The sequence below is a fragment of the Mustela putorius genome, unplaced genomic scaffold, assembly GCF_011764305.1.
Source record: "Mustela putorius furo isolate JIRA1106 unplaced genomic scaffold, ASM1176430v1.1 tig00003834_pilon_pilon_pilon, whole genome shotgun sequence".
Classification (NCBI taxonomy): Eukaryota; Metazoa; Chordata; class Mammalia; order Carnivora; family Mustelidae; genus Mustela; species Mustela putorius.
In genome coordinates, this window is record NW_025421987.1 from 71,763,670 (window position 1) to 71,780,709 (window position 17,040).

General features: G+C 36.9%; 1 protein-coding gene across 15 annotated transcripts in view; it reads right to left on the reverse strand.

The window, feature by feature from the left end:
• Nucleotides 1-17,040, reverse strand: part of MECOM (MDS1 and EVI1 complex locus) — a 543,555-nt gene that overhangs the window by 48,513 nt on the left and 478,002 nt on the right. For 9 of the 15 annotated variants that reach the window (XM_045088076.1, XM_004756523.3, XM_045088070.1 and 6 more), the window contains one exon: nucleotides 11,132-11,266. In XM_045088076.1, coding sequence (XP_044944011.1) covers nucleotides 11,132-11,266 — 135 coding nt within the window. Of the gene's footprint in view, nucleotides 1-11,131; nucleotides 11,267-12,464; nucleotides 12,546-13,346; nucleotides 13,447-13,909; nucleotides 14,011-14,176; nucleotides 14,352-16,919; nucleotides 16,991-17,040 lie in introns of those variants that run through there. The other 6 variants (XM_045088075.1, XM_045088078.1, XM_045088082.1 and 3 more) reach the window with 6 other exon arrangements.

Sequence of the window (17,040 nt, forward strand, 5' to 3'; positions counted from 1 at the left end):
CTGTGACCTTAGGCAAGTCATTGTCCATTTACCTGTCCAGGTTTCAGGGTTCTTTTAATGTATAAAAGCATTTTCATTCACAATATGTACAAATATCGAATTTTATGTTGTACACCTGAAACTAATATGTCAATCACATCTCAATAACAAAGCATTTAATCATGAAAATATTTAAGGTGCTTCTTCATTTTACCACAAAAAAATGTTCTTAGTTTATTAGATTATTAATTAAACAACAATTCCATGACCAGACAGGGGTTGTGGAAGGAAGAAAGAATGAGATTATACAATTAACTGGTGAAAATGAAACCAGTCACACACACACACACACACACACACACACACACAGTACCACCAGAGCAACAAAGACAACAACAACAAAAAAACCTAGGGATTCAATCCTGCTCAGCCTCAATCCAATGGGGAGAAAACTCACAGAACACAAATTACTAAGAACTATGAGAATGTATCTTTAAAGGGCCTTTCTGTAACTGCTGGTTTCCTGCAGGATGTTTGACATTTCAAATTGAGAAAAACTGAGTAAATTAATACCTTATAAGATCAACAGAAATGTGCATAACTCTCATGGTATTTATCTATTTATTTATCTTTTGCAGAAGACATCAAATATAAGCATGTGCCTCTTTATTCCAGTAGGTGGCTCTAAAGCCCGCTTGTTTATTTTTCTATAAAAACATCACAGCACCCAATAGTGCTAAATCTAAAAACTCACTCAGTGAGGAGTGTTTTCTGACTACTTTCTTTCCTGTCAAAATAAAATCTTTTTTTTTTCATTCAACAGTAATTTAACCATGTGAAATTGGGTTTATAGAAAATAATGCCAAATGCAAAATGTTGCTAGAATACGTTATCATATAACCCAAGATTCTTTATATCCAACCATAGAGGGACTCCAGACTATCTCAAGGAAATTACTCCTTGTGATGTGCTATTTCTACAAAAACCAGTGAGTATGCAGTTTATATCTTATTAACCCGCACCTGCAATTTTCCTGTTTTTGGAAGTACACTGAGAGGAACAGTTCTGTTCAAAAGAACACGTTGAGAAAAATGATTGTGTGTTCACTTTTTTCCCCCCAAACCTTCCAGTTAAATGCTTATAAGCACTCTATTTCATTCTGGAGCTCTATTTCCCCTTAGAAAACAATGGACTTCTCTCAACAGTTTGAATCACCTCTTTTTTTGGCATCTCTCAAAGGTTTAACTTATTAGCTTCCTTTCCAACAACATGTTGACATTTGAATTGTGACATATTAGAACTTTTCGGTGGCTTCTCGGAAATAGTGAGGTTAAAGAGACAATACCCTGCAAGATCGTCACACAGGGTGATTGTCTCTGTTGGGGAATGCTGCTTAGACACACACACACCAGGTCATTTTAAGAAAGTATTATGATATCATGATTTCTTTGTGGTCCGCTATTAATCACGTCTATTTTAATTCCATTTCAGATTGACTCAATGCAGTGTGCACAGTCCAAGAAACAAAAGAAAATGAGAGGCATATTGTACAAGTGTAGAGCACAGAGACAACTCTCTTTGCAGGGACACTGATCGCCCCTGCAATTCCCGTTAAGTGTCCAAGTTGTCAAATGAGGAATATTGAGTGCATAAAAGATAAAAGACACAGAAGAGTGTTGGTGTTGGCTTTATTTACTGGAGGTAAAAGGTGACACTCCAGGCCATGAAAGGCAAGGCAAAGCAGAGTGGGTTTTAACTTCAGGGTGTTCTTTTCGATTTTAAGCGAATTTTTATGGTGCTCATGAAACTGAGGTTTGAAAAGAACTGGCAAGCGCCAGACGTAATGAGGGCAGATTCTGGGCACGCTTCCTCATAGAGCAATAAGAATGAGCCTCGAAGTCCCATCTACCACACCCATACACATTTAGTGGGTTTTTTCAAGGTGCTGCTACCACTTGTGATCCTCTTTGTACCTCATCTCATAGGACCTTAGGGAGATTCGGTAACATTGTATTTTTCCACCTATCATTACAATGACCCAAAAATACAATCTGAATACTTGAATCCAGAGATGTCTACATATAAAGCTAATTTATGTTCTAACAATAATCACATACCAGCAGCAGGCCTTAGAGAAGTGAGAGGAGGAATTTAAACAAAAACATAATGACAATGCATTGCCTCAAAACAACTATGTGGAGGAATGATGGAATGTAATCTTAGAGGAATCAACCCTTTCAGAAAATCAGATATCACATCCCTGCTTTTATATTATAAAATAGGTCTTATAGCAAATAAAAATGCAATAAATAACAGAAGTGATTTATGTAGCCTTTTCCCACAGGTTTGTGTATTAAGCATTCTTGGCCATGCTCATAAAAAATATAACCATAATGTCTTTAAACCCAGTGTATTCTCAAAATCTCGGCTCTATTGCAGTCCTATGAATTATGTGTCATCTGAGTTACGTACCAGAAGCAGAGATCTTACCAATATAACCTCTCTGGTTTTTGAGTTGGAGACAAATAGAAGGGAATCATTATTCTGTTGAATTCCATAAAAGAAAAGGTCTCTTCTCCCACCAGGGGGTTTTATGGAAAAAGTTATCTGGATCCAAAATAAAAATGTCCTGGATCTGGGATTTTTGTGATGAATTCAACTCAAGTATATAAAGAGGGACTCCAAAGTCTCGAAGACTGAGAAAAAGTTTGAACTGATACAAAAAAAAGGTTGTTGATTTATTATTTTGCTGTGTCTTTCTCAGATGCTTTTTAAGAAGGGAAAATACTTCAATTATAACAATTTAAGTTGAAAGATAAGAGAAACAGGACCTTAGAGCATAAGAAAATAGGAATTTATGAAAACTCCATTCTTTTAAAAGTCATGATAAGAATTTTTAAAATGTGTTAACTCCTCTAGAGTTTTCTCTTTGGTAGCAAATAACAAATTCCAGAAATACAACATATTATGACCATGACCTAACTGTGTGTACATTTGACACTTCTGAAAGTTAAGGTGGTTTTATCATCTCATCATATAAAAACTTTAAATTTCCCAATATCTTCATGAACTCTTTTTATTTTTCCAGAAAGCTATTTTTCTATCTTTGTAAGTATGGGTATTATAACTAGATCTCTGGATACCTCAATTTATAAGAACAAGTATTTATAGTACATGTTTTAATTAATGGATCATTTTTAATTTTCTAAATTTGCTAAAATAGCATAATAGTGAAATTTCTTTTTTAAATTCTAACTCATTCAATTTTGGAAATAAAACTAGAAATTCCCTAAATTGTTCATGTTTACCAGTGGTAAAATTCACAATTTAAGGCATAAATTTATTATTATATACTAATATAGTTAGGAATTACTTGAAACATAATTATTTGACTTCATGTATTTTAATCAAACCCTGAAACCAGTTCCAAATGCCAAAAGAATATCCCTTCAGTTAACATTCACAAGGGTAAGCTAGGGATAAAAGGCAGTAGTGACTGGATTTGATTTAACAAATTTTAAACTTCCAAAGATATATTTTCATGCAATGTTATATATAAGCATATATGTGCTTGGATATGTTATATACCTTTATATATGATCTATAAATGTGGCAAAGTATATACCTTGGGGAAATTTTAAATTTGCATAAAATATTAGCAATCTCATATTTATGTATTAATATAAATGAATGTTTAATGGCATATGCTTAATTCTAATTATGTATCAAGTACAGGATATGTAATAATATATTATATATAGTACATTGAATATGTTATATACAGTTATATATTATATGTAGTTGGAATTGGAATTCATTATATTTTATTAAATATTCATGTTCTTTTGTTATTTAAGTCCAAGAGCACAAGGACTAAAAAGAGTATGGATGCTTACAAGCATTCCGATAGGAAAGTTAATAGTCTATAAAAGACTTCAGATGAATTCTGTTTTATATTGTCAAGGCCTGTGTTCAACCTAGTCCTCCATCAAATAGACAATGCTACTATTTGTATTTATAAATGGTAATAACATGGGTTCTTGTTTATTATCCTATAAAATAGAAAAATCTAGAATCTGTCAGACCAGACTTACAGTCTAGTTTGCTATGCTTGGATCAATTTAAAGTATTGTACTTGTACTATTGAGACAGAAGAGAAATTCAGTGTACAGGGGGAAAAACAAGAAAAAAAGAAAACACATCATTTACTTTTTAAAAAGATGAACAAGGCCTCATTGTTATGAATCCCATTTATTTTTCCTAGTCAAACACTGAAGTTTTATTTATGCTTAATAGACTGCATTTGGCATGTCTAAAAATGACAGAAGTGTGAATTATGAATGACCTTCAACCTATTCAGGAAGTTGTAATAATTGAAATAATAGAGAAATGTACTCCCTGCAGAATCTGTATGGAGAGACAATTTTTTTCAGATATTGCTATCTTCTCCCTTTGAAGCTGACAGTTGCTTTCTGCCTCTCCCAGCAACCAACATTCAGCCTGAATACTTTCTTTTCTATAGCTTCACGCAATGTACCAGTCAGAAGACTAGGAAGAGCTGAGTGGAACTTTAACGTTTGGAAGCTTGGTGGGAGAGGAGGTAGGTGACAGTTTGCATATCTTAACAAAGTCAACATTAGATATGAACACATCTGTCAGCTCTGGTGCTGCAGAGAGGTAACATCAGATCCACAAAGACAATGTGTACGTATGTGCTGGGTTTAGGAAACACGGTCTGGAACCCTGATCTACCCATAGCGATGTGAGAAACCCCAATGTTCAGGAAGGCATGAGTAATGTCAAGTTTTTAGCCTCAACAAGAGTGACTCTTTTACATTCTCAGCCTAACTGGTTAAGAGATACTGAGAAGTGTCTTCAGGAGACAGAGAGATTGATGACAGAATGGAAAGTTATTTGTCCAACACAATGGAAGCTTTATCATGGCCAAGTTCTGCCAAAGAAAACCACCCTCAACTTCCTTAATTTCTCCAAAGAGATAGTATACCATATTCGTCTTTCGGATGACAGTCTAAAGACTAGAAGATATTTGAGAAATATGAGTATTGTCTACCTATATTCAAAAATATGTAACCACTTGTTATTTTCAGGACAAACATATTATTGGAGGAGAAGATTTACCCCCCATTTTTATCTCCTTATTAATAACATGAAAAGAAAGACACATATAATTTATTGGATGACATGAAACAGAGAACTGACTGTTGGTTTTAGTTTGTATAAATAGAGCAAATGATAATGATTCACCTACTCTTATATCTGGAGCCTACAGTGTACCCAGCCTGGAAACCTTGGAAGTTTCCATTAAATTGCTTCTAAAGATCCCTCTCCAGTCCTCACAAAAAATACCCACTAGTCACCTGTCTTTTAGGTGGCCATTTCATCTGATTCTATGCAAACCGATCATTCTGCATGGTTTCAGGATGCCTGGGAAGAGTTCCATCATCACATGATGAGGAAGCCAACGATCATCTCTGGGTTTTTTACTAAGCTGGAGGCTTTTCTTGCGTCCTTGACCAACATGTTTTCCACCTTGATGGATCATAATGCACTCTGATGACTATCTTTTTGGCACCCTTCCAGGAAGAGCTGGAAGCTAATATGGATGTGATGCTTTGAGATCTTCCTGAATGACAGGTGTGACATACACGTAAACACTAATTACTTAAAATGTGCCCAGAATACCTCAGGTCATCCACTTTTTCAACTTCTGTGACCTGTGAATCTTTATAAAATTCCTAGTCTGCGTAGTGTTATGGCTGTCTTGTGTCCTGAGCGTCATTACGTGAGGGAAACATTTTGGGGGAGGGGATGGGCTGGGCTGCTTATTTTATCATGTGAATATCAAATGGCAAACTGTATCTGAGACAGTTTCATCTTCGAGTAAAGGAAGTAACTTATCAGCAAGACAACATCCCCCCAAAGTCAGCTTAGGCCCCATTCACAAGGCCAGTCTCTGGGTATTGCCAGCTGGCATTCATCTTAAAACAGCAGAGCATAACTTTGGTATAAAAGTGGAACTTGACTTAAAAGGAAAGCAAAGAAAATGCCCAAAGCCAGTAATAATTTTAACATCAAAAGAGGTCATAGAAAATGTGGACAGAAATCCTTGTAAAGGAAGAGCAAATTAACAAATTACCTGACAGTTGACGCAAACATTTTTAAAAAGTGGAAAGAGGTGAACAAATTACATTTTGCTTTTTACACCACTGGTCTTCCCTGCTTTTTTGCACAAATGGCATTAATTGAATAATTCAGGAAAACATTTTTTTTCTCCGTAAAAAGCCAAAGAAAATAACTTGATAATTGAGCCCATAATAAGCTTGAAGTAATAATACTGCCCCAGTGTCCCTGCCGCCTGATAGAACCATTGACGTGGACCTAAGGAGAGGGAAAGGGGGTGTGCCAATTCAGCCATGATCGTCCTGGAAGCAGTTAAAACTTTATAAGGTAGAGCAAAAACGAGAACAATGCCTGTTCCAACTGAAAACACTGTAGAATCTTGCTGCCGTTCATTAACCACAAGAGAGCTGGCAAAATCCCCTAAGTGAATTCTGACCTTGATTTCTCTGAGGGACGCTCATTCTTCTATATCCTATTTCTCCAAAACATACATCAGGCGTTGGATAATCTCTTATTGACACATTTCTTTTTATTCAAAGTGAACAGTAGACTTCTCTTATTCTACTTACTAAATACCAGCTGTCAAGGGCCTGTTTAAAAATGAACGGACTTATCACCTTGTGTAAATGACAAGATTAATAATGTCTTGGGTTTCTGAGAACTTTATTCCAGTTATAGACCATGTCAAGGGCAAGGCCAGGAGTTTGAATGAAACCGTGTTCCTTTCCAGGATGCAGAATACATACATACATACATGCATACATACATATGTACATACATACATACATACAAAATGTTCCCCAAAGCACACGTGGAAATCATTCTAATTATCATAAGCGGAAAGGAAGGTCTTTCTTAAGTCTATAAAATCACCTTAAATGAATTGTGCCTTAATGATGATTACAACCAATACGGATTCACCATGAAGGAGCATTAGGGAAAAAAATTGTGTTCAAAGAGCTAGCTATTGCATAAGTACCTCAAATCTGCAAACATATCATAGATGAGAACTGGCCTTGAAGGAAGTAGATAGGGGGTCTATGGGTCATCTTGCCTTTGTTCAAGAGGAGTGTATAGAAACATGGAGATATGGGGGGACTTATCAAAGAATGGAGGGAAAGCTAAGAGCAGGGTGAGGCCAAAGCTAAAGCAATGTGCTACATCTACCCAGTGGAACTTTTGCACAGGTATCTACAAGGCATGAAAGGAGAGGACATCAAAAATATCCAGAATAAAAAAGGAAGGAAAAAAGAAAACCTCAACAAATCATCGAGATGTGTGCCTACTTAACATTCAACACATGGGTGTTTCCAGATGTAAATGAAACTCAAAATAATTAACGGTTTTCATGCTCCCCCTGCATATTTGAGGACCTATTCTGGAAAGAACTTTCATCATCCAACTCTCTGCTTTTACTCCTGCCCTGCTCTACCTCTCAGTGCCAGCTCTTGCTCCTGAAAGCAAACAGGGACAATTTCAGACTACTGAAATGTAAAAATACTGAAGCATTGTCTGTTTCAATAAAAATTTCCAGCCAACTGCTATGCCATAGCAGTGTGGCTATGTAATATTGTAGAGAAACTTTAAGGAGTATGGGGGAAATAATTAGGACTTTCAGGATAAAGAAACTTAGATATTATTATAGAGCTTCTATTTTATGACTTAAATGTGATTGGAACTTAATTTACTAGTGTCTTTGGTGTGGCCTTTTTCTACAGAGATAAATTACTATAGTTAATACAGTATTTTCTGGGGAGTGGTAAAGGATACCAGCCAGGAGCTGCAGCTACTTAGAAATTATGATTTAAGCGTTCATTTCAGTGTTTTCAGAATTCCTATCTCCAAAAACATCACTGCAATAATTTTGAGAATTTGAAGAGACATCTAAAAACAATAAGCTTGGGTCTTTCTAGGAAGCATTAGAAAAGAAAACTGCCACAAAGCTCACTCTGGCCTGAGGGGTAGGGGGGAAGAACCTGAAATAAAATAACTCACAGAAATCTACTGGAAAATTTAAACTCGGGAAAATCCCCTCAAATAAAATGCTTGTAGAGAGGTATTAGGAAAAATGTTAATCGCAGGGCCTTTGTTTTTATGAAACAATCCAGATTACATCCTTTATCAACTTCACTTGAAAATCAAAATCCATGCTATTCCTAAGCACTTCTTCACCCCCAAACACATCAAACATGGGTTTTATCCAGTACACATTTGACTGTCTATTACCAACCTGTATTACCATCTTAGCAAGAACATTTATTCTCTTTTATAGAATCCTTCCACAGCATTATAAAGCTGATCCACATTGATTAAGCTTGGTTTTTAACATGAGAATTTCTAAAAATCTCCTCTTTGCAAAAATAATCTATAATTTATACACCTTCGTTTTGTTCTGGGTCATCTTTTCCCTTCTTTATTAGACGTCATAATTATTGTAATGGCTAGACTACTGTTGAAAGATTCATCTGACATTCTTTCTGTAGCCCAGGACTTAAACCTGTCTTGTTATTAAAATTCATTTTATAAACTTGAGCTCTAAGAGTTGGAGCAAAGAGAAACACTGTTTTATAATTTCGTGAAAGTGTTTCATCTGCTATTGTATTGTGCAGGTGAGTTGATGTTCCTGTTTAAATAATTACTCCTGGCCCAGGGTCTCCCTTTATGAACATTAAATAATACCTCACATCATGAGAGTGTTCATTGTGTGATGAGTTGTGCTTATTCACCATTTGGCAGCTCTTGTTCCTCATGGAAAAGAGAGCAAAAAAATAGACCTAGAGAATCTCTTTAGTCAGCTATTTTATCATTGTACCTAGTCCAACATTCACATTTCAAAGCTGTCTGAAATTGTAGTCTTAATTAAGTTTTAGAACCACGCATACAAGCTTACAGATGAATGTGTTTATAAAATATGCATACATTATTGGGGTATCTGTTCTCTTTTGTCTTGTCAACTGGGCTAAGTAGGATTGTATGCATATATTGCCTATCAGACAAATCTGACTTTTACCTCTGACTTTCCTCTCTCATTGTTTATGGGTGAACTTACTTGACCATGTAATGTCAATTTCACTATTATGTTATTTGATATGTACTCTGTTACCATCTTAGATTTCTGCCAGCAAAATACATGAATTTAAAATGAGTGCTTACAGAAATAATAGGTATGTGTCTAATATTGGCCTTTTATGATTTCCTGATTAACTATTTTCTTTCATTCTTTAATTAAAATAAGTAAACATGCTATTCATTAGGGTATGAAACCAGTATCATTTCTTTTGAAAAGCAATATATTTTACAATGTGTGTCTCAAAAGTAACTATGTTAAAATTATAAATGCCTGCCCTAAAAAGCAATCTAATTCATAGTTAATAAAACTAAATTGTTTTGCTTTTTTTATGCAATCAAGATTCCCAATGAAAGAGTATATTAAAAAGTATGAGACACATAATTATTAAATGAAAAATGTATTGGCCACAAGTCCCATTCTTCCCCCATCCTTTCACTGACCCTACAACAGTTTTATCTGTCCAAGGAGATGGCCTCTATTGTCAGTAAATATGGACAGCAAATAATTATGATGATATAATTACATTATTTCTTCGTACAGCTGCCTTTTGAGGTCTGTCAGCTCCTTTACTTCAGGAAACGTAACCTGAAAAAGTCCTTCATTTACAATACCCATGTATGTCCCACATCTACAAATAGTGCATGCTCAAAAAGTGTTTGTTGTTGATGTGACAGTAACTCTTATGGTGGACCTGGGATATTTTCTGCTCCTAATCAATAACTAATTTAATAATGTTTTCCTTTGTCAACAATGTCTCTGTTTTCTTACAGTAAAGGAAAAAAAAATAATTGATTGGTTTATTATTTTTGATGTATGTTGAAGATTTTTAAATGATACCTATTTAAACCTAATTTTACAATTTACTACCTCTTACACAGTTTAGTCAGTAAAAATTATCTGGTAGCTGGTAAAATGCCAAAGAATAATCTCATAATGATGATTGAAATAGAGTCTTAGGCCATATGACGCTAACATTACTTAACAGCTTTCAATTGGAAACATCTAATTTAAACTTTTCTTTTTCTTGGTGGGGATATTCACAGCAAATTTGCCAAACAACCATTTTAATATGGTCTTTGAAATGTATTTGATTTAGGTAACCATTGGGTTAAAAGAAATAAATGATGGATAACATAATTAAATTCTAACCCAACAGTGTTTATAAAACAAAAATTAACAAGCTAAACCTCTTGTTGTTTCAGGTATTGTCATACTAAGTTACAAGATTCATAACCTAACTTTATTGAGTGTAAAATATGTTTCATGATATTTTCATGATCTTATTTCATAGTTATTATTATTAAAGTTAACCTCACTGCATGGGACTCCGTAAAGCAATTTCCAGCAGTGATATTTTTAAACTTTTCACATATACCTAAAAAAAGGGAGTATTTTGATTAATCTTAAAAGTGTTTCTCCTTTATAAACAGGCAAATCAACATAAAATGCAGTCAGATAAGACTGCATGTAGCTCATATATATACACACACATACACGTACACATATCTACCTACTATTTCAAGTAAAAACCTATATAATATTTCAAGTGTATCACTTCCAATTTCTGCACAAATTCATAAAGTGTTACTGAGTAGCTCAATACTTTCCATGAATGTTTCCCTATTATGATGGTAAAGAAAAAAAGGTAAAGAAAAGCTAGCAATAAATAGTACTCTGTTTTTAGAACATTCTATCACACTCAGAAAACTAGAGCATTTATGAAGTTACAAAGTGAATAAACTACCCAAAAAAGTAGCACTGAAAGAAAACAGTACTGCAAATAACTTTATTCTGCATCTCACTTATATTTGTGCATTACCTTTCAGCATATCAACAAACAGGCCACAAGGGTCTACTGCAGCTCGCTGTTATTTTTATTCTTCAGGCTTCACTGATACTTTAGTACTCTCAAAGAAAGACAAGAAAATCTTTACAACATACCTGATCATTTATCTGGCATGCAACGAGGTTGTGCTGATCATAACAGCCAGCAAACCTGATGTACTTGAGCCAGCTTCCTACATCTGGTTGACTAGCATCTATGCAGAACTTCACATTGCAAAACTCATCTAAGATCTGGAAGGAAGAAGATGAGAACAATCAATTTCCATATCAATTCATTCTTTAGAATGGTTAATTGCTTGAAAATATTTTATTCAAGTGTATAGTCCTCCTTCAAATCCTGCAAAAAAATAGTCAGGCACTATGCATATTATTAGAGAAGGAATAACAATAAGTTATCTTAGAAGCAGCAATGTACTATTTTTTTTTAAAAGAACAAAGCAATTGTACATTATTGCAAAAACTGATCAATTGATTTTTTAAAATGCTTGTTTCCTTGTTATGCATGAATGAGTGCTATTGACTTAATTTTACTCCACGTGATTTTTACAAAAAATAATATTGAACAGCACATATTAACCTAATATTTCTAAACTAGTCAGTGTTTTAGGTTCAGATTACCTTCCCATTAAGCATATACTTTCACATTTTTGCCCTTTAAATTAATTCAGTTAAAAAACTTTAAATATTACTAAATTCCTTTTCACTTTGTACTTCACTACCATGAAACAATTAAATCACATTGTTAATGGAAGAAGATAATAAGATTTGTCTCATATTTGTTTCTGACCAAACTTAAGAAAAATAAATGAAAACAAATGATTGGTAAACACTCATGTAAAATATGGCAATCTAATGTTTTAGTTAACACATGTCAATGCATGTTTTAATTTTATGTTTAGTAAGCAAAATAACAAGACTGGCTTCTGATCAAATAAAAAATATATAATAATATTGTAATAAATTACTATCATTATCTATGGTTGTGTATTGTTATATTTCATGAGATTTTATATTTGGCCTATCCTGAATATTAATCATTACTTAGGATACCTTAAACAAAAATTGAAAGGAGAAATGTCCATTCTTAAGGTTTTGCATACTTACAGGAAACTATTCTGATTCACTAGCAGCAATATTGTTTTAAACATCAATATTAAAAACTGCAGAGTTGTTGACCTAATGGCAAGTAACTAGAAAGGCTGCTAATTGTTAATGTCAATCAGTTAATGCAAACTTGAGGAAGTTTCCTATCACAGACTAAATAAGACAGTCCAGAACAAAAAACAAGGCATTAAATAACTCCCACAGAACCCTGTTGTATCTACACCTATGTGAAAGTAAAAACTAAACTCTTGGATATACAGACCAAAAGTAATCTTGCATAGAATTCAGGTAATCACCTAGTTGCAGATTCAACTCATTAACTCACCCAGAAACTTCAAGAAGAAGCCCAGTGCTCTGAGAGCTCTTAGTCAAGAGGCATTATGAATAAGCCTTTGGCCATGAGGCAATTAAAAGGCAGTAAGTAGTCCCACAATTTAAAAAAGAAAAATCAAAGCAGAAGATAGGGATAATAATTGCTACACACACACACACACATACACACACACATCAAATCTTTTCAAGACACCTCTTCACACTAACAGAAAGTCTACATTAAATACCCTTTCTAGTGAGACAGACAGATATTAACAATTTCTTATTTTTAAAATTACAAACTTTAAGTTGTTTTCTTCAACTCTCAGTGCTGAGTGACTCTAATAGCAACTTGAGATTTCTACCCCCACCAGACCCCCCCACCCCGCAGATGTCTACAGGGAACATAAATAACAGCAGCAATACACGTTTTAAAATAGTAAAAAGTTGGGATTTTTGTTTCGTTTGTTTTTTGTCTGTTTAGTTTCTGGTTTATCTTTTGTTACTTGTTTTCTTGGCTAGCAGGAAAAAAAGGCAATTCTACTCACACACTAGAGAAATATTTAATGAAGGAAATAAGGTGAAGTCAGTGAAATGCAACACCAGTTCCATTTCATATTTGCAGACAGAGGTGGAAAACTTGTTAATTTCAAAGTCAAGCATCATCTATCCCCTTAGCTTTTGAGCATTCCCTTTTGCGGGGGCAGGGAGTTAAGTATTGCATATACTGCACATAAAAATTCTAGATGTAGTTTTATTCCGTGTTAACATTATTGCCACTGCCACTGTCAATAGTGAAATTAATTTTTAAAAACAGGTTCATTTCCAAAGAATGTCTTTTACATATATGTTACATGATTATTCAAATATTTCACCAACATATTAACTTTCTTACTCTCAATATTCTTGCCCCAGACAAAAGCTGAACTTTCTCCAGAAACGTTTCCCCCCTGGGTGAATTATTCACTTTTGATTTGCTAGCAGAACTGCATTTGTCTCCCAAATGTCTTAATCGTCTCGGAAATCTCGAATAAAATACAGTAAGAACACATCTTCCGTCATTTCATCTAACACACTCCTGTGTTTTTAAAAGCTGTCAAGTTCCAAAGATAGTTTAAAAAAAAAAAAATTCCCTTTAGGTGGACTGTAGAGAAAGGCCCTTTCAAAAAACCAACAGCAAAGGGAAAGGGAAAAAAAAAAAAAAACCCACAATCTAGCCAAAGGGTCCGAATGTGACTTTCTCGCGAAGCAGCACACGATGTTGGACAGCAAAGCTGTTACTTGGCAAGGTGGAACTCGGCCGAAAGCGGCTCCAAAGTCGCGTGGCCGGTGCCAGGAATTCAGATTTTGGCAACCCCACCTTCTGCGTCCCTGATACCGACGGACAGACACACGGAGGGAGGGGAAGTAGGAGAAGAGCGAGAGGAAAAAAGGCCGACAGCCGGCAGAGAGACCCACCGAAGGCCGGACGACCCACCCCGGAGACGCGTCCAGACCGCACCGTTCCACAGGAGGAACAAGGAAATCGCCAGTCCCAGCAACGTAGATAAGCAGCAGGGCTCCGCGAGACTGCGGGCAAGTAGGAAAAGAAGGCTGGGGGGGGGGGGGGGGGGGGTCGGGGCGGGGGGCGCCCCGGAGAAGGGGTGCCAAGACAGGAAACTGTCCGAAGTTACAAACTATGCACATCGCCAAGACTTTTTTTTTTTTTTAAGTGAATTCTCTTACCTTAAGATTTCTATGGCCTCAACTCAGCAATAAAAGGCAATCACAGAAGAATTAAAACAAACAAAATAAAATTATCAGCAGCCCCCAGCTTTCCTGCACGAAAATCCTTTCAAACGATCCCGAACCACATTTCGGGATGTTAAAAAAAGGAAAAAAAGGAAAAAAAAAAAAGAAAAGAAAGAAAAAGAAAAAAGAAAGCCTCGCGTCTCGATTTCCGAATAACTTTGTCCGTCTCTAGGATCTGCTCGCCAGGACCACGCGTTTCAGATTTATTGTCCGCCAACAGTGTATTTTTAAGACCAGAAATGAAGTCTCCTCTCGTCTGGGTGACCCGGGTTTGGTGTGTTTTGGCTTTTTTTTTCCCCCTTCCTAAATGAGCTCGGAGCTATTCCTTCTGGTTCACATCACCTCCCTCTTTTCTCACTTTCTCTTGCTCTTATCAGCCCGATGTGTAATGAAAGTTATCTGAAACCCACTAAAACTTCTTCCACTTCTCTCTCCCAGTTCCAAGGGGGGGGAAACAGGCAGGAGGAGGAGAGTTTGAAAAGGTGGGGGGCCTGGGGAAGCGAGGGGAGCTCTAGCCCCCTTTTAGATCCTCCGCAGCGCCTTCCCCAGTCCTGGACCCTCACGGGATCGTCCCCTTTCGCAACTCCAAGCGCAGCCGCCGGGTTTCTATTTCATGAACTGTCTCTTTAAAGAGGATCTGCTCGGCCATCCAGAAAGAACCCGGGGCGAGGGAGAAAGGGAGCTATCTCCCGCCGCCCAGAGTGATCGGAAGCCAGACGGGCTCCTCTTTCAGTAAATTTTTAAAGTGACAGCAGCCTCCTCTGGCAGGAGAGGTCACAAAAAGGTCGCCAAGACCCAAGTCCTATAGGGACAGACTGATTATGGATACACCATCCCCCTTAAACATGTAGATTTCTCCGAGTAAACAACCAATGGGGAGATCTCGCCAGGCAGAATTTCTTTCCCTTGGGAAATATCCTCTGTTTCGATGTCCTGAAAGCACAAGTGTTAAGTGCGTGCGTGTGTGTGTGTGTGTGTGTGTGCTGTTGGAGAAGTCGGAGATGGGGGATGGGGGATGAGAGTGAGAGGGTGGAGAAGTGCTTTGGGGGGTGTGAGGGTGTAGGCACCAAGACTGAGGGTGGGGCGCTGGAGGGAGCAAGAATGAAGTTTAGGGTAAAGAGACACTGGCTAATGCTAAACCTAGTAATTAGTTAGAAATTCTCAGAAAACAGCAGCCTAACAGTGAAAGTTGACATGCTCATTTCCAGTTTTCTGCTAAGCATCTTTTCTAGTGATTACTACTGAAATTCATACTCTGTTCCCTCTATTATTACAGTTAGGTCAGCTGAAGAACATGCTACTTTTCCAAATCATATTTTTCTTAAAGGAAGTAATTTAAAAATTTGAATTTTTTTTTTTTTTGCATATAACCTGCCCAAATAGAATATTAAGGGCTTCGAGAGATTGACAATTATCTGGTGAGCTTTGCCATATTCTGTGATACCTTAATTAAAACACCATGAACGTCTAAAAGTGGAATTAAGCAGTTTGACAACTCAGGTTATTTTTAAACTTTTAACATTATAAATGCTGCTTTGGGGGATTAGTACTGTACCGTGATTAATAACTTTTTAATATATATGGTCAATTTTTATCAAAACATTTCAGAAACAGAACTGGGAGAAAGAATATAGGGAAAGCGTGACAAATAAGAACCTACGAATTTACCTTTAGCCAACCTTGGAAAACTTAGTAAAACCCACCGGTTAAATGGAAATAAATGCTTTTTATCACAAAACTCCATTCATAAAAACAAATGAACAAATCCAACTTCTCAGCTCAACAATGGAAGTGAAGCAAAGTAAGCAAGTCCAGGGACCCTCGAGGGGGAGGGGTGGAGGGAAAGGCTATGGAAAGCGCGCTTATGTTAAACTTTATCAGCAAGCGGGGACACCGCCAAGTCCCCTTTTTGTTTTCTCCAAGTGCAAACAGACGTGTAAATCTAGTAGATGTATATCTCCCCAAAATGCTGATTTAAAAACAAAAATAGTAACAAAAGGGAGGGATGTGGGAGAGAGAAAATGACAAGAGGTGGTGACTAATTCGTTTCGGTGGCCTGTTATCTGTGACATTGAACTGTTATTTCAGATAATGGCCATTGTTTGAGGGAAAATCGCACAGCAGTGGTAGGTAGGACAGGAAAAATCCTTTGTAAATAACCAAAAACCCGGTCAGATATTCCCATAGAGTTCGGCGCTTGAGAACCTTTAAGAGCCCCCGGTTTGCTGCCATTGATTTCCTGCCCTTCCTCAACTTGCCCATTGTCGGAGCACCCCCCCTCTTTTTTTTTTTTTAATTTAGCCATAAATTGGACCGGCTCAAGCTATGAGCTGTTCTATTTTCTTCCTGTCAGGATGAGGGATTTGTTTTATGATGCATTGTGTATTAAATACAAGTAATCTGGGGAACCGATTGCTTCAGACAGTGCGGCCTGATCAGGGGGTCTGAGAGCTCAGCGCCCCAATCCCCCACCCCGGCCCCGCGGCCCCCGCCTCCTTGCCCTTTACAAAGCGGCTCTGAAAAGGAGGAAACGTCGGTGGATAAACAAAAGGTCGGATAGAATCAGTGGAAGGTCCTGGCTAAATTAGGATTTCGTGGAAAGGGCCTCCGAATTTTTTTCCCTTATATTGGGTTTGGGTGGGGGAGGCGGGGCGACTTTCAAGGTCTGGGTACTTGCAGATGCGGCAGGAGGCCGGTAGATGGCGTTGCGCCCCGAATTAAGGCGCCGAGACTGCGGCTTCGGCTCCAACCGCCCAGGTGAACCGGCTACCGCCCGCGCGGCGCGAGCCTCCGGCTTT